Below are 22,676 nucleotides of genomic sequence, written 5' to 3' on the forward strand. Positions count from 1 at the left end.
GATTCATACACAAAATATTTACAAAGTATACACAACTTCTGTTCTTTGGGCCGTTTGGAATATGTGCGGAGATGAAGCGCAATTGTTCCTCTCTTTTTTCTCGGTCTCTCGCTCTCACTCTCTCCGTGAAGAGAGAGAGAGAGAGAGAGAAAAGAAGGAAAGTCTTGCCAAAAAGATTCGGGGTCCATCTCGCTGGGGAATCGTCTTGGCCAGTTTGATTAGTATTGTTTCATTCAGTGACAGTTTGATGGGCTCATGAACGTTGGATGGCTGATGAGTGGCAGGCGAAGAATGTGCACACACGGAGTGACTCCAAATTAAAGATTTTCCTACTTTTCACCACATCATCCCACCCGTCCAACAATGGGTGTCCATCCATCCAGCCATCCATCCACTCAGGTTATGTGCCATTCACCTAGTGAAAGCATTTCCCATAACCATGCAGAATTGTCTCTCATTCCTTCTCATGGAGAATGGGAGCAGTTCTGAGAGAGGCGAGCAATTTCGCTCATGAGTAATTGAGTCAAAAAGTCATTGCATATTCTGGGGGTGTGGGCAGCAGCTCTTTCCTTCCTCTGGTGATTGTGGTGGGTGGGTGATTATGGATATGAGATGGCAGCAGGTCACCCCATACGATACCGTCATCTCGCTATACTTTTACTTCCCCTCTCCACTCAATAAGCCCTCACCAACCACCACTGCCGCTGATACGGCCACGACCGCTGATACTGCTGCTACGGCTGCTGTGAGGGAACGAGTGTTTATTGGGATTTGAAAAGAGCGTTTACGAGGACAATGGCTGGAGAAAATCACCGCGCCGTGGTTGCTGATGGTCTCGTTTGTGAGCAGATTGCGCACTTGGTTTGGTGGACAATGAGCAGAAAAAGAGGACGACGATGAACGAGGACCCGAGAGAGTGCTAATGTAGCTGAGTAACGAATTTGTAGTAGAGTTCGTAAATCACTCTGACCACCACACCGAAGCTCCAGCACGGCCACCTTAATCAGCACCAATTGCTGGAGAATCGAGCCATTGACACGCCTATCTCTGACCGAAAGCCCTTCGTCCATTTCCACCTTGTCCCCAATGACGACTCTGCGGCGGTCGTGGTGGCTGGACAGCAAAAGCAATTCCAATCTTGCCCAATAATCCTCTCCGCCTTTTGCCCTATGCCGATTCGAATTTACATAGCACGCTCATCCATCTCAACTCTTGATTGCTTTCCTCTTTTTTATACTGGAGTCTGCAGACTGAGAGGCAAAGATTGGGTGGACATTCTACCAGCAAACGTCTACCACAAGAACAAGTATTTGGTTCAATATATACCAAAATCAGCTGAATTTTTGGCAGATTCTGCCATTTTATGACGGCTGAGTAAATATATTGTGGGTCAGAAGGGAGGAAATCAAATATTGGTGTTGTAAGTACTCGATGGAGACAAGAGTTTGGTGGAGGGTTCGGATGGGATGAAGTGGGTGCGTTGTTCGATGTTGATCAGCCACCACTCAAGTTTTGGTGGTGTGGGAAAGTCGTGTCTCTCCTTCTTTCTTCTCCTCCGAGAGGAAGAGATGTTGGAGGAAATTAGGGGAAAGTGTAGCAAAATGTCTTGGAAACATTTTCCGGTATTAGAGATCAATTTCGCTGTGATGGTTTGGGGCTCTTGGGGATGTAATCCTTTAAAATGGGGCTGATGAAGTATGGTCGTGGCAGTAATGTGACACAGTTTGTTCATTTATGCCGTAGCTACTCGCTCTCCTGTTTCTCTTGCATCACGTCAGACAACCACGTCCCCCTGTTTCTTGTGGGGTAATGATACATATCGTCGTTGAAGACGCACAAGGGCCGACCCGAGCATCTCTCCCATCTTACCGTCCACATCGAAGGTATAGGAACTGAAACGGCCAGCAAATCCGGTTGGCCCTTGTGCATCTTCCACGGCGATATGGCGTATATATCATCACCACCATGTGCTTTGAACCCTTGACTGGTGCTCGACTACTGCTGGGACTTAGCGCGAGGTTGACAAAGTCATCACTTGTGGGAGCCCCACTTCTTTTAGTGATTGCGAGGCGAGTGCGACGGGAGAAAGCGAGCGAAGGGAAAAGCAAGTATGAGGAGAGTGAGAGAGCAAGCGAGAGAGCAAGAGGACGACACAATGGGAGTTGCTCTGCACTGATTTTCCCTGGAAATTGAGATAAACGGCTGATTTTGAGGAGGCAGATTTATCTCTACACTGGGCTTCTTGTGAAAACTTGGGCTGTGTCCTCCTCCTCTTTTCGCGGAATTGAAAGTAGTGTAACCATCCGATTTTTATTGTCCCTTCCTCTTCTCACAAAAATACATTCCTTTCCATTTAATGGGCACAAACGGTACCAGGGTTGAGCGGCGGCTGTACTACTTGCCACACAGCGTTGGGCCCTGCCTGCCATCCCGTCGCCACTTCCGCTGCTTCGTGACTCCCCAAATTTTGAATTGAATTCCAGACTTCCTCTCTTGTTTCTATTTACACTTTATGCATCTCCAAATATACGAGATGGAGCAATAAAAGAAATTGCATCCCTACTTCTAACTCCTCGCTCTCTCTCAAACTCTTTGCTTCCGACTAATGCGATGACTTCCAGCAGCAGTAGTTTGTTCTGGGTGACCTTTCTTCATCATCGGATCGGCTGACTGGGTGGGATCAGTAGTTTAGTTTGGAGGAATTTGCAAAGCGTTGCCTAATGAAGTGGATTTAGGCTGGAATCGGATGTAAACCAAAGATCTGAGGCGGAGATGAGAGGAGGGCAAAACTTTCTCCAAGAAGAAGAAGAAGTCGTAGATAGTGGAGGAGATGATGATGATGGCGATGGTGGTGGTGGTGCATGGTGGATGAGTTATTAATTGAGAAGCAGGAGACTACTACTCCCTGGTGGTTGTGGTGATCGTGGTCGTCTATGCTATACATACGGGTTAGTTTTTGGGGTAATTGTGAGAATATTGTAAAAAATTGCCTGTCAGGAACAGCATTAGCAGGCGTGACGCCCATCTCCCTCCATGAATTCCTCCATGAATCCTTTATCGAGTCCCCAACTCTCTCGCCGACGACTTGTTCTCCTTTCGTATGTATGATGCGATCTCAACCTCCATCCAGAGTTCAGGTTCATTTGAGGCTTCATACTTGTGGACATGGCGCCTCGATTTTATCACACCGACCAAACTCCAAGCTCACCTTTTTATATACATTTTCTTTATTTTTCTTAACCAGCTTTTTCGCAACGTGGAAATTCATTCATTAGTTCCACATGCGAGTTCTTACCCTCGTAGAAGTAGTAATAATAATAATGGTAATAATCATAATCATATGAGGTGATTTTTCCGACATAAATCGCTGATGTGTGTAGAAGATTCGAGGATTTGGCTAATTGACCAATCCACAGATGATGATGGATAAAGAGGCGTGAATGATGTGCTAATATGTGAAGAGGCCACAAGGGCACTTTGTGGATAATGGCGGCCATAATGGGACCCTCTTGCCCCTCCTTTTCCCTTCATAATGTCCCCATTGAGGACAGAGAACGTAATTAAAATACGATTTGAAGGATTTACTGCGAACCATAAAGGGCGCATGGAGGGTCGTCTCGTGTGGTCCACCCACCACCTCCAAATTTCCTCCAACTCTGAATATGAGGCCTGTCTTTTCCTCAAATGGGAGGAATTTCATTAGAAAGTAGACTATTTTCTATAAGAAAGAAAGACGAGCTTCTCTCTCTCACTAAAAGATACGATAAGATGCGAGTATATTGACAAATGGCTCATTCAATAAAATATAAAACGGCATTATTTGTCAAGACGAAAGTTTGGCTGGTGTAAAATATTGGCATTTCATTTGTTTTGTTTTCCTTTTGAAAAGACTCTTAGTTTCAGAGTGAGAGAAGAATATGAAAAGTTGCGTATTCAATATTTCACTAGCAGACGTCGTCGGCCTCGTTGTCGTCGTCGTCGACTTTTCTTCATCCCTTCACAAATCATCCCATTCATTCATTAGGAGAAGGAAAAGAGCTCGTCGCCGTCTTTCTTTCCCCAGTTTAGAAGAAGAAATAATCCGGGGATGATTTCATTAGAGCTGATGATTTCTCTCAGAAATTTATTTAATTGATTGAATTTCCATTGTTTCAGAACGAGAAAGTGGAGGTGAAGCAGAAATGGGCGTCCAGACTGTTGGGGAAGTTGAGGAAAGACATTACGCAAGAGTGTCGCGAGGACTTTGTGCTCTCCATCACGGGCAAGAAACCTGCCATGTGCGTCCTCTCCAACCCCGACCAGAAGGGAAAGATGCGACGGATCGACTGTCTTCGTCAAGCGGACAAGGTGACAATTATTTATTTTACTCGCCAATATTTACGGCTCGAAATTAATTAAATATACCGAATGAAATGGAGACTGTAAAAAAAATCTCTCGTCGACTGGAGCAATGAGATTATTGCAATTAAGGAGTGGTAGCTGTACAACAGAACGGAGACATGTTGGAGTGCTCCATGTAAAGCAAAACTGAGACGTATTTTCTCTCTATCTTTCCCGTTTCATAGCCCCATTTAGCGGAAACAACAAAGCGGCAGCCAGAGGAAATTAGGAAAAAGTAGGAAAAAAGGGTAGACAATTTCCCATGAAACTTTCTTTGCTGCTTTCTTGCAGTTTGCTGCTGCTGGTGGTGGTGGTGGTGGATGTGACTCTTTACGGATGTGAATCTAGATGTTAAATATAGCTTTAGCCCAGTGAGATCCACATCTCACTCGCCTCCACCAAAACTACAACTTTCTTTTCCTACAAACTTCGCACATTGTTGATCCTTGATAGGTTAAGCAAATAGTCGGCGACAAAAAAATCCCCGTCGTCCTCGCTCCCCAACAAAGCATCCGTTCTGACTATTACTATTTTTTCTGTCGGACAGCAGCCAGTGTGTGGCGGTGTTGGTAGTGGTGGTGGAGGAGCAACCTTTTCCTCCCATTCTTAATTCCCACTTGCTTATTATTTAGCTGAATGGGTTTGCAAAATCAGGAGACTTTCTCTCCATGTGAGAATTTCTCCCACTGCTGCCTTCCTTGGGCCGTTGTTGTTGTTGGGCTCTCATTTTTCTCTGTGTGTCCGAGTCGAGAGAAAAGTTGGGGCTCTTTTTTTACAATGTAAACTTTCCTTGGTCCTGTTTCATTTCATATTTATTGTCCTTTCTCGTGTCTGTTTTGCTCCTTGTCGCATGTATTTATTAACCCTTTCTGTCTCCAACGACTAGACTAAGTGGAGCATTGCATGGGATGAAATTTATGAAATTATGTGATGTCTCTTTGGGTAACTCGCCTGCTGAACTTCTTTCGTGCCCTCTGCTCTTCTTCTTCCTCTCTCCTCTTCTCCACGCTTGTGTATGTATGTGTAGAATTTTATGATTAATGGTCTCATCTTGGGCCTGTGATAAAAATGGGATTGTTAAGCAGGCTCCTTACTCGTAGTACTACGAACTGGGGGGTGGATGGCAGTGGATGAGTGGGTGTATGCCACCCTCGGTAACAAACAAACATGATCCTGTCGTGCATGCATACATGCGGAAAAGAAGAGAAAGTATATTCACATTGAGAAACATCACCACTTTCATCTCTATCTCTTTGTCTCTTTTTCGTACTACGACGACGACGACGACTACTCACTCACTCACTGCGATGATCTGATGATGAGATTTTATTGTTTATTGAGATCATGCATGAGAATATTGTCGTCATTCATGCTCCTCGAGTCGGTATAAGGAGGAAAGATGAGTAATGAATACGCGATGAATAATGAGTGATGATTACACATCTTTATTTTGCAGGTTTGGAGATTGGACCTCGTGATGGTGATCCTCTTTAAGGGTAAGTGATATCAATTTATTAGTTCAGTCGTCAATAATTTATGTAAAAATTGCATGAACAAAATCAATAGTTGTCAAACAATATATTATGATATTATGGTTGATTTTGTTACCCAGACGACTAGTAAATAGTCATCCAATTGTTGAAACTATACACTAATTAATATTAATTTTTTCTCTCCTATTTCCTAAAGCGATCCCTCTCGAGAGCACGGATGGTGAGCGGTTAGAGAAATCTCCAGAATGTCTCCGTAAGTAATTTTTTATTATCGAAATCCAATTAAGTTTCATTCAAAGGAACTGGACAAACAATTATAAATTAAGACTGTATTGCAAATGCTGATCCATATTCATTGTAGATCCCGGCCTTTGTGTCAATCCTTACCACATCAACGTTTCCGTCCGGGAACTGGATCTATATCTCGCCAATTTCATTAACAGTCACGGTAAGCTCCTTCTAAACTCCTCCAGCGAGAGAGCTAGAGAGAGAAAAAAATTCATTCAGAATCCATTAGCCATTCATTCATTGTGTGTGTGTGTGTGTGTGTGGTTGGGTACGCTGCATTTCATCCACCACCATCACAACCTGGGCCCATTTCATCAATCAAGTTTCAATTAGAGAGATCAAATTATACAGCGAGGAGGCTTCGACCACGGAACAAGGAGGAGGAGGAGGAGGAAGGACACAATTAGCAGTGACCACCACAACACCACTTAACAAGAAGAACAGCGGCCACAGGAGTACCACCAGCAGCACCTGTCCACTAGTCAGATGAGGAGACGGGCAGGCAGGGAGGGAAATGCGGACAGGAAATGAAGAGCGGAGAGAAAGTGGGAAGGACAGAAGAGGAGTTGGAATAAAAAAAGGGAATGTGGCCAAGACGAGAGCAAGGCGAGGAAGACACAAGTTCTTCTTCTTTCGTGACTTTACGAATGAGTAATTGGGATGGACGGGGAAATATATGGATGGCAGAAGAGCCTTAAATTCGTTGTTGCTTTGCGTGTTCAGCGGGGATGAATAAAACCCGATACACTAAGTGCTCCCATCGCCTGCCTCCCTCCATCTCCATCTTTCTCTCTCTCTCTCCTACCGACAGACCCACCACCACGACCACCAAGTTGCGAACAACACGGTCCGAGCCCCCGTTGTGCCCAGAGGCCTTCTTCTTAATGGCCACGGTCACATTTTCTTACTTGCCTCAAAAAACCGGAAAAAAAACTTTCTCTCAATAAGTCAACAGCCAAAAAAGAAGAAACAATAATTTCTGCCAGATTTTTAAAAACTTTGCTCTTAATGAGGAGAGGTGTTCACCTGGCGGAGCCTGAATTATTTATTGCTTGTGACTTAAAACAATTGAACAAAAGGATAAATGCGAATCTCTTAAATCAGTTTCTCCAACTTTTTTGATTTCAGATGCGATGAGCGGGATGGGTGACAATAACAACGAGAAAGATGACGACAGGGGGTTCAAGGGTGAGTCTCTTTCGGAACACACACAGTTTTTTAATTTCTTGTTATTCTTCCACTATTTCTCTGTCTCTTTGTTTCTCTTTCTTTCTCTCTCTCGCTCTCTCTCTTTCTCACTGTAGCATGACGCAATTAGCTCCTTTTCATATTAATCAAGTCCTGCTGCTGTTGGGACAGGGAGCAAAAATTAGTTGTTCGAGTCAAGACGAGTTATGAGAAATCGTTCATCCATCCCTCTCACCACCACCTCTTTTTCTCCGTAGCATTGTCTCCTTACGTCGAGTTAGGGAATGCACAAGTACAACGAGAAGAAAGCGAGCAGGGGAACATGAACAGTTAGTTAATCGAATCAAGAAAAGTTGCAAATGAATTGATCACCAGTCTCGAATTGACACTGCCAATTAATCGGTACAAGAATAATGGAATGAGTCGTCGTCGTCGTTGCCGTCGTCTCGTCTCAAGTTCCAAGGAACTTTTCATCCTCTCCTCGTACACAAATAAATCCCAGTGTTGCTGATTGCTGGCTAATTACTCAATTTGATTTCTGGGTGGGGCTCGTAGGCAAAATAGTTTTCAATCGCAATTGAATTAAGCGTTCGAATTGTATGTTCTTTTAGCATTTTGTTGTGAGATGTTGTTGTTGAATTGGAGGAATAAGTTGGATGGCATAGTTGAACTACAGCAGCGGAACTACGTCCATGGTTAGGAGTAAGCAAGAGGGGTCTCTCCGACTGGATGGTGGTGGTGGTGGAGATGCTGCTGCTGGATTAGTGAAAGCTAGTCGGGAGAGAGATACGGTCAGTGCACGAGAGAAAGTGATAAATTTTTTTCCAGTCTTTTAGGCAATTTTTATTACACTTGTTCTCTCCGAGATTTCAGCTATAAATGAAGATATCAAATGTAGACAAGGAAAGAGCAAGTCAAGTGTGGATTGGATGCGGCTTACTTTTTTATTTCAACTAAATCTCTTCGCAATAATAACTCTGTCTCCTTACTCCTCTCGCTCCTCGTGTGGCGTGTGTATTATTGGGAAGGACGGGGTTAGTTTAGTTTAAGAAAGATGGGCCGATACGACACACGCTGAGGAAGAAGAAGAAGAGAGCAGTAGAAACATTAGAAAGCCGATTAGAAAATGGTTGCCCAATTGTGCTGACGATGATCCCCTTATCGATATCAAGTCCTACTCCTTTCGCCATTGGGTTTCTCACTTTATTATTGGTAGGCGAGGTTCGAGGAAGAAGGAGCCAGGTTATTATTATTATAGGTGACACTCTCAACACCATTAGTTTCTGTTAATACCCCAAAGTTTGTAGTAAATTGTTCCCTATCAAACTCCAAGTGAGATGGTGGCCATGATTGGGAGGTTGCAGAGTGCGAAAAGATGGACATTTCGATAAGGCTCGTGGTGATGGTGGTGATGATGGTGGTAGTGGGAAGCAGGGCGTCAACACCTTTGTCCCCGGTAGGACTGGAGATCAAAAAGTACAAGTACGTGCTGCGGATATGTGTGTAGTCGAGTCCGTGGTCATGTGGTGTGTCAATGTGGAGATGACACGGGGTTGGGCTGATGATGAGGAGAGCAAAAGTAAAAGTCCGCAGCCTCAGCACCCACATTAGAGCTGATGTATAACCCCGTAAATCTTCACCCGCCATGAAGCAACCCCAACCTCTTTCGCCAACCACAATCAGCGTTGGGCATAATTCTCACAGGCCGACTGACCACCGTGTGTCCCACATATGCATCTTCTTCTTCTTCTATTTTGTGGTGGCTACTCCAATCTTTTTATCGTTCTTTCCCTCTCTTTCTCCCACTTCAGCCGCTTTCCACCCTCCTTTTACGGCTTCATACGTCAACGGAGCCATTCACCCCTCAAAATACCTCTCCTTCACCACTCACTCGAACAAGAGGAATGAAGGTACTCACTGTTCGAATGGTCGTAATAATGGCACAGATATCACCCACGCCAGCACACTTTCATACATTGTAGAATCAGCTTCAGTGTCCACTTTGAGAATAAAATGTCCACGAGGAGCAGGGAATAAAGGAGGAAGAATTTTGTCCCCTTACTTCTTCTCACCATTAAAGTGCTGTTGAATAACCACTGTATAATGATGCGGTAATGAGGCTGCTGCTGGAGACAAAGAAGACGTTGCTGGATTTAGCTTAGTTGCTCCTTGTTGTTGTTGGATAGCGGGGAGAAGAGTGAGCGGATGGATGGATAGATAGCGGAGAGAGGATATTATTATAGTGTTGGTTGGCTTTATGTGCAGTTAGCTTTGTCCTATGCAAATGAATGTGTGAAGAATTTGCATGGAAAAGTGCTCCAGTGTCGGTGGTGGAGTAGGACAAGAAATTTATGTCGGCAGAGATTACTCCACCCTTTCTGATCACTTTCTCTCCACCACCACCGTCACCACCACCACGAGCACAAGGCATACGTTCCTTCTTGGTCGTTTTGTGTAAGTAATAATCAATCTGCACACTTTCTCCCAGTCGTCTGTCTCTCACTCCTCTTTCTTTTTGGCTGTCCATCCATCCATCCTCCACGCCTATGCTCGAATCCATCCTCCACTTTCACCTACACACTCAGCGACACGAGAGAAATGGGCGTCAGATTATTGCTCTTCTTCATTTCGAAGAAAATATATATTTGGATATTAAATGGCGTGGTTCTTTTATGATTCTGCATTTCCAATGTCCGCCTGCACCCAGGGTGGCTGATCCCAACCCTAGTTTTGATTTGGAGCGGATATTGAGAGAATTTTATTTCTGTGGTGTTGGTGGTGGTGGTTTGGTGGCTATCATCGTGTGAGATCATCATGCTGCTTGTACGTACGTGTGGTCGGGTTTGATTCAGATTTGGTTGAGTGGCATTAAAGATGGAGATAAACTGACACATGTGTGACACTTGGTTATGACTTCATTTTGTCTTCTGGTCACTTTTGGCCATCAACCTTCACCCACTTTATGAACTCGCTGCTCTTTTTATGACCACGACGACTCGGCGGAGTTGGAATGAATGTGGAAGAAGGCGGAGGAGGAGTCGTGGTGACCATGAGAGAGAGAGCGAGGAGAAAGTGGCGTGTGAGGCAACGAGGCTGGTGGATGCATAATAATACGAAGCAATATTCATGGAACACACACAAACAGTTACTTTTTAGTTGTGAAAAGAGAGATTTTCCCGGATATTTTTTATTATGCGACTTCCTCCTCCTTCGTCCTCCCATATTACGCTCGCTATTATTGCATTGCACTCGCTTGAGTGGCATCTGCTACCCCGGCTTGGTCCTCGTCTTTTCCTCCACATCCACGGTATCAAAACACCACGACCACTGCCAGTACCGCCCGTCGTCAGAATATAATAATATTTCCACCAAGCAGCACCACCACTCCTCACTCAATAAGAAGATTCCTCCAAAAGTCATGAATATTTTGGGTGGCACGCAGAAGGAATACGACGAGTCAATGACGCAATAACTGATTCCACCCGGAATATCGGAACAGCAGATTCCGCCGCCGCCGTCCACACCACACGATCATTCCCATGCAGAGCTTCTTTTTCGATAAACACTCAAATAAAGTGAGGAGGGTAGGAGCACATGGAGGGCAGCGGCTCATCACCCTGCTGCTCCAAGAAGTTTTAATTAGATTCATGAAATTAGGCGGAGAGTGAGTCAGTAAGTAATAGCAAGGAATGAGAGTATGCTCATTTGAATGGGGCTGAAATCACCTTAATCTCTCTATCCGAGAGTGAGATAGTCCATCTTAATGCTCAGTTAACCCACCACCAAGTGCCATCCCGACTGCATGCAAACGCAGCTTCCCTCCTCCTTCTCCAGAGAAACTATCATCATCGTCTCCTCCGAGGAAAATGAGAGTCCTGAGGATTTAGTCAAGTGGTCGGAGCTAGGCGTATGTCGTAGTGCTTCTGCTGCTGGGAGCTCAACTTTTCCGTGGGGGCTTTAGGTGCATGGGGCGACGACAACTCTGCGGTGCATAATATCAATGCCGGACTTGTCGTTAAGTTAACTTCTCTCCGTGACTTCCTTCTCCTTTTCCCATCCGTCCTTCTCCTGCTGCATGTTGCCACCGCACTGTTCGTAGTACGGGTACACTCTAAATTCTAGACGAGTGAGTTAGAAAGTGAGAACAAATTATGCCAGAGTTACTTAACTACCACCAACATATCAAGCATAAAACTACTTTCGTGATTATCCCTCCATTCCACGCTCATTATGCATTGTTGAGCACCAACGACGACCCTTTTCTTACGATATGATGGTGTCAACTTTTGTTAGTCTGTCTGCATGTTGCCTTGTTTTCTGTTTTGAACTGTCGGCAAATTTTCTCTCGCCACGTTGGTGTTGACTGAGTGAGTGGGTGAGAATGAGGAGCAGAGAATTAGGAGGGGATCCGTTTAATCGGTTGTGCAAGATGGGCAAGTTATGACGAAGGAGGAAGAAGCCACAGCCCAGCCGAGGGAAGAGGGAGGCAGAAGAAGAAGAAGGGAGAAGAATTGGGACGACGGGGACATTTGAATTTGTATTCAAGCAGTTTGCAAGTCATTAATGAAATTTGCCTTATGGCAGCTCTTCCAAAGATTCTTCTTAATTGCCGTGTAGGATGTCTCTCACTCCCAATTAAGTCTTTTTATTACCACTCCTCTCGCGAGACTTGATTTTGCACCTCATTATCATCCCAACGACGACTTCTTCTCTGCTTCCATGCTTCGTTTTCCTCCTCCTCCTCGGATATCGTGTTCTTCTGGGACGAGCAATTTTGTCGTCTCCCGCTGAACGCTAACCGCAAGAAGTCGCGGCGCCATTTAATTGAGGAGCGGATTAGCATTCCATATCAATTCATTTCTTGAAGGGAGAACATGAAATGGCGAAACAACATATTGCGCCATTTCCTCCGCTTTTTCTGCTCGTCAATTGTCTCAAATTTTGAGCCTCATTTGTTTTTGTTGTGCCCAGGACATCGCGACGAAGTGAACGCGGGTTCATTTTGCATGTGTGCGAGAATCACGAGTCCTTTCTCCGATGTTCATTCTCTCAGTTTGTGTAAGTATATTATGCATCTCTTATGCGTCTGATAGGACCGGACTATTAAAGTTCAACTCAGTTGTGAAAGCTCATGGAGTTGTCCTTTATGACGGAGAGACTCCCTTCTTTTTCTCCATCAGGAAAAAAGTTGCACAGCGAATGCATTTTTTTCTCATTCGCCTTTTTATCTCTTGTACTCCGGCAGGACGAGGAGACGTTTCCACGGAGGATGAGGCAGTAGTACGTATATTTAGTTTAGCAGTCGTCGTCCGACATGTAGATCAGATTTACAGATGGGACACACACACAACCAAACTGCTACTACTGCGATGGGTTCATACATGGAGTGAAAGTGCTCCCAGGTTCTGCAGGGTCAGAGTTGGACCATGTAATTTTCAGTGAACTGATTGCCATTGTAGTATTTTGAGGAGCAAAACAGTACTTGAAATTTGCAAAGTTGCACAAAACCTCTGGATGAACAGTGGTGGAAAAGAAGATGTAGTGGCCGGATAGAATATATACGTTCTCATGGTTGGTGTGTGTTGGTTGTTATTCCTTGTTTCAGTTCATCCGCTCATCCTGTTCCTCTCCCCCTCCTAATTTTTTGTCTGCAAAATGGCTCGTATCATGTCGGACAAGAGGAGAAGGAAAGGAAAGAAGCCATTCCGAGAATCCTACAATTTTGTTCAAGAAGAAGATATTCGGATTTTTTTCTATCTTTTTCTCTCGCCGTTTGGGTTTTGCCCCGGATGGAATGGGCTCCGAAATGAAATGAGGATTGCAGATTTGCATTCTCTCAGTTTGGATATTTTGCTTTATTAGGCAGAAGATTAAGGAGTGGAGGATGAGGCTGGGCGAGGGCTGAGATGAGTGAGGAGGTGAAAGTGGCTGAAAAAGTTGACAGGTGGGAGATGGCAAAGAAAAGGAAAGGAACTGCATAAATTTCATGTCCAATGATCCGCATCTCCGTCTTATTGTTGGCTGGTGGCGTGTCGGTGAAAGTGATGGGATGGACCATATCACCAGCGGGCCACGAGACCCTGCATTCTCTGGCTGGATGGCTGGTCGACCGTCTGTTCTCACACGACGACGTATGACCAACAGACTGTCCCATCTTAGGTGGGCATAGAGAAAAAATGGACCGAATCTCTCGCACCCGGATATTATGACTATCATGTCTAACTGTCCTCGGCTCCTTTATCTCGGACCGCCTAGCCTGATTTGATCTCTTCCCTCCAGTTGGTGCATGGGCTCCTTTGTCTTAAAAAAGTGTCTCCTCTCCATTCCCTCGTAATATATGAAGGCTGACCTCTCTCTCTCTCTCTCTTCTTGCAAGGCAGTCACCAGTGCAGTCACGAGTCGTGGATATGTGAAATCTTTAGCAGTGAATGAATCCCCTTTTTGTCCTGTTCACCTTTTATGGGAGCGAAACAATCCGAAATGGGTGGTTTTCAGGAGGAGAGAGAAGGCTGCGGACATGAGCCATTCAGTTCGGTCTTATGATTACCGTTTTCCTCAATAACGAGTGATGAAATTGCTGTAAGAGGAAGGATAAGTGAGCTACATTACAGGCTGCGGACCCACTTGTCAAAGACGACTCCGAGGGGGGGACCACCCACACTGTCAGCCAGTTGCAGTCTGCTCCTTTCCTCGGCAACCCCATGGCTGGCCCGTGATCGCTTGGTTCACCCCGAATCACCGGGAAATGGCCTTAAATTCCTGTTAACAGGCCTCGACCTGCTGGGAGACTTTGTTGAAAAGGAGACGTTGGGAGATAATGGCAGTTCCATGGGATTTTATCCACTGCACACACCATCATCCTTCCTCCTGCAACATGGTGGAGGATCACTTACGACTACTGTTTCAAACTAAAAGTGGGTTGTGATGAAAGCAAATTGTGACTTTTGTCCTCAGTTTCCGGTAGCTAAACTTTATCTCTTCCTCTCCTTGTGGTCAGGAAAGTAGTAGGAGATGAATTTTAAAATTATGCACGGTTCACCCCTCACCTCGCCTTTCGCACCTCTCACTCTCCTTAAATCGTGGTGGTAGCGAGTTAATCTGCTGATTGGGCTTTTGGGACCTGGATGAAATGGAGCAAGTAGTCACTCGAGAGGAAAAAGAAAGCAAAACACTGCTCCCTCCCGGAATCCGTCGCTGCTGCTGTCTCTCGTGATATCATAAACATAAACTTGTTCCCCCATATCCTTTATCAACTCGTAAATCAACTGACTCCTCCACTCACCCCGTTTTATTTTACACCAAGAACTGACTCTGCCTCACCACCACCGTCGTCGTCGCTTTGTTGCATAGTCACCCACCCCTAATTGAGAGGAGAGCAGGCAGAAGCCCTGGTGGTAATGGCTTCACTCGGCTCGGCTGAAATTGGTGAAAGCTGTTTTCTCTTGAGGCGGAAATCTCTCCTTAACCAAGGAGACCGACTCCGTCTTCTTCTTCTCCCTCGGGCATGATTGATGGTGTGAAATGAGACGCAATGAACAACTGTCTTAACATGACGCTTGCAATATTTCACTCACTCACTCACTCATTCCAAGGCTGTGGTAACTGTTGCTTCTTCCTTGGTGAGAGTGCAGTTAGAGAAAGTGGGTGCGAGTGATTGTTGACAAATGTATGGTAAGAGTGGGCCATGATTGGGGATGAGTGGTGAGGATGTGGTGGGCAGTGGTCGTCTAATGAATAGATAATTGTGAGGTCAAACAAGGTTGACAGTGGAGGTTTATTAGAGGAGAGATGATTTGTGGGGGAGAGGAAGGCCTATAAATATCTCTGGGTGGGTTGGACAGGCCGAAATCCAGAGTGGGTTTCAGAATTTAAGGGGGCAAAAAGCGGGATGGGTATGACTGGTAATAATTCTGTCTGACCACCATCCGATCCAGTACGTATGAAAACGCAGTATATATGATCTCCGCATCCCCCAAAAACCAAAACCACCACGGCCGCTCATCTCTCGACTTCTTTCTTTCTTCCATTCTCCACTCTGGTTTGGCGGAGTGGAGAACCGCACGGGGAGAAAAATGGGTTTTATTTGCAGAGAAAGAACAAGAGTTTGATCAGCCTAGCACCATCCTCCTAATCGCCCCATGAATGAATGACTTTCACTATTAAGAGCTCCCTCCCAGTGGGTGCAGGCAGCAGGAGTCGGGGCGTATATGATCATGTATACCCATGGATGAATGTATGTGGCTGGCGTGGAAAATTTACCGTGTGAGCACTTGCTCTTGCTTGGAGGCACCTCTTTGAATTCAATGTCTGTTCCGCCAAGGTTCGATTGGTTTCTTCCGATGATAAATTGGGCCTGCGACTGAAAATGGCTCGCATTGCTGCTTCCATGCCCTTTTTACTCAGCCACTATCCTGTACAGGGCTCAGCTTTCACCACAAATCTGGTGGGCTGAAATGATGAGCTTCCCATTGCTGGGTGAACAAGGAATCTATTTCAGATTTTGGATTTATGGAAGATATTTAAGAGGAAGTGTGGTGCACACAAACACGGCTGGTATGTTGTGACCTTAGTTTATTGCCCACATTTCTCTTACCCATTCCTCCACCATCAAATGGATTTCTCCTCTTTGGTGTTCTCCCAATGCTCCTACGCGTCCTCGTGGTGGCGAGGTTGTAAATTTTCCTTCCTCGGGGTACGCTCCGCTCCTGTTGACATAAGTGATCGTTTCTGGGACTCGTTCTCTAGCTCCGACATGGAATTTGACACTTGTACTTGTGCCATTGAATTTAGCATGGCTTTCACTCTCTCACATCCACAACTCCAAGGGCTTCTTCTTCCCTCTCAAAAAAATAAATGCACTCTCAACAACCCTGTCTCACTTTCATTAGCAAAATGGGCCCTTTTTCCTCCTCCAATCCACATAAAGCTCCATTTGTCGCTTTCTCTTTGACTCTCCACACTACAAACGTGTACCTGCTGACGTTTTCTGTTGTTGCTGCATCATCGCTGTGTGAATGAAGAGTGACAGACAAGGATATTGTTTCGTTTTGCACATTATTGGCCGGTCGGGTTTTTCTCTCCCTCTTTGTTTGGGATGTGTGAACATTTGTCCATCCGAGATGCATGTGGTGTGAAAGCCATTCTTTGTAGGGAAGAAAGAAAGCAAGCAAGTGGACTGCACTGAGGCGATCAAGTAAAACAATTGGAGAGTCAGACGCTGAATTTTTAGAGGCAAGAGAGAGAGAGAGAGAACTGTGTGTGCGTACTATTTGTATGGGAGAGAGAGTCAGAGTGAGAGAGAGAGAGAGGGAAAAGGACGACAAGTCCAGTGAGCCACATGCATGACCTTCTTATTCTTCTTCTTGTTCTTCTACTTCCTTTCTTCCAATGTCTTTCGACATGTCGACTCTTGTCTTCTTTAGCTTTCACTCACGTTCCCTTCCGCTCTGATGCTGCTGCTGCTCCAAGTACGCTGATTATGCTCCAGTGGTCTCTCTGGCTAGTTCGGTGTTGTTGTTGGACAGCAGCAGCAGTGGCAGCACAACAACCTCCTGGTCCTCATTTCCATGAGTGGCACAAACACACACGTAGAGAAGAGAGAGAGAGACATATAGACCGTTGAGTAGAGTTGTTGTTGTTGCTTGGGCTAATTTCCTCATATCATTGTTTGTGCCCCACAGGGTATCCACACAATCCGTACAACGGGGTGGTGTGCAATGACACGATATTGGGTAAGTCTCGAGTTTATTTATCAAATGATGGAAATGTCTGTTGGATGAGTGAAGGGAGGAAATACTTGATTATTATGAATAATTAGTGGTACTTCAAAAAAGAGCCCTTAATATAAATTATAATTACAAAATTACACAATTCAAATGTCCACAAAAAGAGAGTGCATGTACTACATTATGCAATACTTTTAAAAATTACAGGCAAATTCTTAGTAATTTCTTAGAAATAGTATATTCCTTTGCTCCGAATAGCATCATAACCTTGTAAGAGATCAAACTGGAATGGGAAAATTGAGACAAAGGTAATTGGGACGCACAAAGATGGATGAACTGAACAAGCAATTTCCAAAAAAACACAAATTCATGCATAAAATTCAAATCAATAATTGGAACGAGATGCATTAATATTAATTAAGAGTTTTAATTATCTAAGAATTTTAGTTCTCGAAAACCTTGAAAGCCATTACTGCTGTAATTTCATGTCACAGTGGCCCCACATGGAAATCATTCCCTAAAATCCTTCTTTCTCCTCCAAATCCTCCCACACGACAAAATTTTGCAGATACATATATTCAATTCTTGTATGAGTGATGATTACACGTCATGGGGCTCGATTAGGGTTGCAGACTCAACTTTCTCCCTGTTGAGGAACATCATAAAACAGTGGATATGGAGCTAAATAGAGAATTTGAGAAACTATTGTGTAGCAATCATGCATTTTAGACTCGCCACGTCATTCTGTTTCTTACAATACGGTACAACTCACTCATCGTTCTCTATTTTAATCATGTTTGCTTTCAGCCACCGGAGTTTTTTCATCCAAGGAGCTCTTCTACCTGTCCAAAGGTTAGTTACTTTCCATTACTTTCCATTACTTTCTATTGCTCTCCAGTTTTTTAATCGAGCTTATGAAAGACTACTCAAACGTAGAGTAATTTAAATGAGGCGCAGAAATTCCTTGAGACTTTATGTAATTCAGCTGTACAATATTTAAATCAAAGTAGTACAAAAAATTACTCTGCTTTATTAACTTAAAACCAGCCGACATATTTATTTCTCTAATAAAATTCTAGTCTACTAAACAACGAGCAAAGTACAAAATAAATAAATAAATAACAAAATGTCTCCATTTTGAATGTTGCACACCAGCTTTATCTCAATTCACTGCTAATTCAATAACTCGTCTTACACGGACCAGGCTGGAAATTAGAGATATGTTCGTGGTTGGTTGAAGAGCATAGGCCGACCACGACCACCACGACACAGCTAATGAGTTCAACCAAGAAGATAGCGACATTTGTAATAATGATTTGTAGTTTGCATGGGAGAGTGGACATGGATTAGATCGTTAAATGAGTATCTGCCCCCAGAAGCAGTGTGCACATCGTCGTCAGCACGGGAGGGAAAGAGAGAGAAATGTGCTTGTGTGAGTGCATGTGTATGTGAGCCTCCGAGGGTGGGAAAGAGGGTTGATGTTGCCTCAGCACCATTTTCCCTTGTTGTTGTTGGGAAGATACCTATTTATTTATGGAGAAAGTGAGAGCAACAAAGAGCAAGTTTGGTGGAATCGGGGGCAAATAGCGTGAAGCATTGATAGTGATTGTGTGAGTTGTTCGCAAATTGGCCAGTGATCTGTAAACTTTCTCCTCCTTGCTCACTACCACTTTTCGCCGTTAGTGCTGCTGCTGCTGCTGCGTTTATATCTCCATAATGTTGTTGTAGTTGAGCAGATTTGAATCGTGGCAGGCAGGCTCCTTGCCACGCAACAATTCTTCTTTCCTTAATAAACTAATTATTATCCATCCACCCAGTGGCTTCTGAGAGACTTGCATCAGAGACCAGTTAGTCGTTGGACATGTGAACGAACACACATCGCATCGCATACACAGAGTAACCTTTCTCTGGTCGGCCCAAACTGAGAAATTTCACGATCCTATCAGCCGCTTTATGGTCTGTTCTATATGCATCGGGAGGCTCAATGTTGTGTGCTAGAATTGATGACAAATGGTGTCTCTTTACTAGCCATTTAACTAAGCAGAAGCAAAGTGCGGTTTTCCACGACCAGTTTTCCCCAGCGGGAGGCAGTCGCTAGCTCTCTCTCTCTCTCGTTCCTTCTCTGGGTCATAACTCTGACCCCGCTGCTGGAAATGTGATGCTATTCCATAAACTCTCACCCATTCATCGCTCATGCTTTCACCGAACGTTGCAACCACGAAATACATGCATATTTACAACTACATACATGGCACTACATACTGAGGAGTATATACATATGCACTGCTACCTGCTCAGTTAGACGGTTGGTCTGGTGCGTGAAGACGAGTTATTATTATTCCGCAGTGGATATTACGGCGGAGGGACAGTGCACTACATACTTTGCTAAACGTGAGATTGAGGCCATGCAGATAATATTTACGTGTTGTGTTGTTGCAAGCTATTATCTTTGTCTTCTTTTTCTGGTTCCCATGCAGCGTCCATTGTCCAGGGACCAAACGGACTGCAGCCCACAATCAAGATTGAGAACAGTGGCAACTACTACAGCAACTGCTACACCCCGCCAGGTCCGGACCACTCGGTCCTCATGGGCTCAGGGACGTACAGTGAGTGGAATTAAATATGAATACGTGCTTTCAAATTTCTGACGATCTCTTACGGTTTTTTTACATCAGGTCCGCTGGCACTGCCCCGAAATCTACCTAGTCCCACGACGGAACATAGAAGCAAACGGCGAAGACTGAGTTCAGAGGAGGACCCGCTGGACGTGGGCGGAGGTCGAGACAAGAACAACGAGGTGACCTATTATGGTCAGAGCCCTGCATCTCTCTCCAGTCAAGCCAGTTGGCATTCTGAAGTGGACCATGGTGAGTTTATGTCATCCCCCCTCTTCAAATTTATTTAAAAATCCGCGGGTGTGGTTTCACGCTGCTCACTACTAATCATCCTCGCGGTGTCCTGCTTTTTCGCCCTTTCTTTGTTGAAATGATAATTTTAGTCGTTATGAGCGAGGTGGTGGGTTAGCTTTGGCCCATTTAACCGACCATGATGATCATGGGGGCTGAAGAATGTGGAGACAACGCATCATCAATTCATATCGTATGAGGTCCTTTTCTCGGCTCTTTCTCTTCTTGTGGCCACTACGACGTACTACTTTTACCACTTGTCGGCCGTGGCGGTGTGTGTGTGGTGGTGCTTGGATTAAAGAATGGGGTTGGCTAGCAGCATGTTGTTAGCGTGGTGGTTTTGGGAATGGGACGTAATCCAATATTTTATAGACGGTGATGGTTATTATGGGATGGGGTGGTTAGTCTGCTTTCATTTACGAGGCCACCACTCTGTCTGTCTCTTTAACGAATAAGCCGTCGTTCTGCTGCTGCTGCTGCTTGTGGTCGCAGTAGTCGTCCTGGTTCTTGCTTTCTCTCGCAGCAATAATATCAACTCAGGCACCAACTAAACTCTCAAAGCTACCGAAATGTTGCGTTACTCAAGTAAAGAAACGACGAGACAAGAAAAGGTACGATTATGGCTTGCCTCCTCCTCAACTACTACTTGCTGCTGCTGCTCCTAACGAAAGCAAAAATCAAAGCCAACCAGAGCGACGACGACTACTTGTACAAAACTGAAGATGAGACGGGAATATTATTGCTGTTGTCTTGTCATCCAGCCATTCAATCCATTTCTCGTCTTGTTCTTTTGCCTTCTCCGTCTTCTGACTGAATGCTGATGCAGCTGTTGTTCTCCATTGTGCTCGCTTTCACTCTTTCTGCTTCTTCTTTTGGGATGGTGGTGGTGGTGGTGGTGCAGTCTGTTGCCCATGAGATGATAAGCGACGCGATGAGATGAGAGGGTGATGTTCGCTCCACTAAATCTTCTCTTCCTCTTCTTCTTCCTCGTCTCCTTTGGGACGACTTTCTTCCGAGACCTTTCACCCGATCGCTCTCTTTCTGTCTGTGTGTGTAACTTGGCGATTTTCGGACACAGGCGGACCTCATCACCACTCGCGACACGGTCCCTCCAACATGGGCGGGAGTGGGTCTTCGTCCAGTAATGGTCACCCCCACTCGATGCACCACCCGCATCACAATTTGAGCCATCCACCCCATGCTCACTCCGGCTCCAACAAGTCTGACTTGGGGCTGAAATCTCAGGGTAGGCTTAGTAGTAGTTCTTCCAGTGAGACGGATCCTTCCAGTCCGTTGGGTCTCATCAGCATTCGTCAGCAACAACAGTCTGGTAAGCGTTTTATGAGAGGCGGATGACTTATTTAGTGGCGTTGGTGTTTGCGTGATGATGATTGGCAGAAAAACACGAGGTTTTACACTAATACGGATGATGTTAGATCAATCAAAACGATTCGGAGTTGTTATATTTATGGCATTAGCAAATGACTGATTCTTTTTCTTAAATCGTGACAGGATTGAATCAGCATTCGACGGTGACTACATTGGGTTCCAGTGGGTTGACAGGTGGCAGTGCAGGTATTTGCTGACTCTATTTTTGGTTTGGCCATTATTTATTGGCACTAACAAAAATAACACAATATTTGCAGGCACTTCCTACTATCACGCGGACGGGAGTCATGACCATCACGGGAGTCCGGCCAAGTACCATGAAAATGGTATGCTATTTTGAGTCATTGGAATCAACAAAAGTTGTTAACATGTATTTGCATCTTTTTTTAAGGACACGACACCTTCTCTGATTTTGTCACTCTGGTGTGTCAAGAAGCTCAAAGCGGTGGTGGTAGCGGAGGTGGGGGTGGTAGTCAGGTGAGTAATCCATGGTCACCTCTAGTTGTTCAAAGTTTACGTATACTAATTCTGCCTTATTTTCAGGGAGGACGTGTAAGCAGTAAGCTGTCGGCTTACTACACCAGCGCGATGCCACCACCCTCAGCCCCCATGGCTCGACCTGTAACCATCATTCGGTCGACGGACATGGGCAACTCGGGTCTTGGAGGATCACCACCCTCCTCGAATACACCGCCGCCACTTAGCAACGACTCTGGCGGGAGGGATTCTCGCGGAGGGGGCGGCTCACTCAGTCCGTCGCAAGGAAACGATTCCTCGCCTTCGCCTCGGTCATCGTTTCCTGTGTCGCGGGACTACTCTTTGAGTCATCTCCATTCGCAGTCCTCAGGACAGGTTCACTACGTATAAATTCACTTTCTCTTCTTCTCCTCCACACTACTACTACCACCACCACCGCTAACCCTTCTTGGCGTGTGCACTCATACCCCTTTGTTTTCCACAGTTGTTCAGCTACAGCAACATTACACCTCCGAGTGGCATGAGTGGCGTCATTTCGCCGACCACAAACCTTAGTTTGTTCCCGTCGTCGTCGGGTGGAGGAGGCGGATCTGGGAGAGGGTCGAGGTCAACACCGTTGCCCAGATGGAACACCCCGTTCATAAGTTTGGATGAAAATATAGATTACACGATGGTGTCTCCACTCATGCCAGGACCGGCGGAGCCAAACACGGCAACTCTGATTGATGATGGTATGATCATTGCGTAAAAAACAGCTTGTCAAACATTTTGTTACTAGTTGTGTGTGCTGATTAACTGGAAAAGAAAAGTTTGAGTGTATGGATAAAAAA

The 22,676-nt window shown here is 45.1% G+C and overlaps 1 protein-coding gene across 9 annotated transcripts in view; it reads left to right on the plus strand.

The window, feature by feature from the left end:
- The window catches only part of LOC110858172 (nuclear factor 1 X-type), a 71,896-nt gene that overhangs the window by 45,125 nt on the left and 4,095 nt on the right, over positions 1–22,676 (plus strand). For 4 of the 9 annotated variants that reach the window (XR_004836752.1, XM_035858573.1, XM_035858567.1 and 1 more), the window contains 15 exons: positions 4,156–4,347; positions 5,837–5,876; positions 6,070–6,126; positions 6,235–6,321; positions 7,290–7,349; positions 17,030–17,080; positions 17,882–17,926; positions 19,540–19,680; positions 19,750–19,941; positions 21,059–21,310; positions 21,493–21,555; positions 21,627–21,695; positions 21,761–21,846; positions 21,913–22,230; positions 22,331–22,577. Coding sequence is in view for 8 of the 9 variants with exons in the window: in XM_035858573.1 (XP_035714466.1) it covers positions 4,156–4,347; positions 5,837–5,876; positions 6,070–6,126; positions 6,235–6,321; positions 7,290–7,349; positions 17,030–17,080; positions 17,882–17,926; positions 19,540–19,680; positions 19,750–19,941; positions 21,059–21,310; positions 21,493–21,555; positions 21,627–21,695; positions 21,761–21,846; positions 21,913–22,230; positions 22,331–22,577 (1,900 nt within the window). In the remaining variant the exon portion in view is untranslated. The remainder of the gene's footprint in view (positions 1–4,155; positions 4,348–5,836; positions 5,877–6,069; positions 6,127–6,234; positions 6,322–7,289; positions 7,350–17,029; positions 17,081–17,881; positions 17,927–19,539; positions 19,681–19,749; positions 19,942–21,058; positions 21,311–21,492; positions 21,556–21,626; positions 21,696–21,760; positions 21,847–21,912; positions 22,231–22,330; positions 22,578–22,676) is intronic. The other 5 variants (XM_035858568.1, XM_035858569.1, XM_035858572.1 and 2 more) reach the window with 5 other exon arrangements.

The sequence above is a fragment of the Folsomia candida genome, unplaced genomic scaffold, assembly GCF_002217175.1.
Source record: "Folsomia candida strain VU population unplaced genomic scaffold, ASM221717v1 Fcan01_Sc020, whole genome shotgun sequence".
NCBI lineage: Eukaryota > Metazoa > Arthropoda > Collembola > Entomobryomorpha > Isotomidae > Folsomia > Folsomia candida.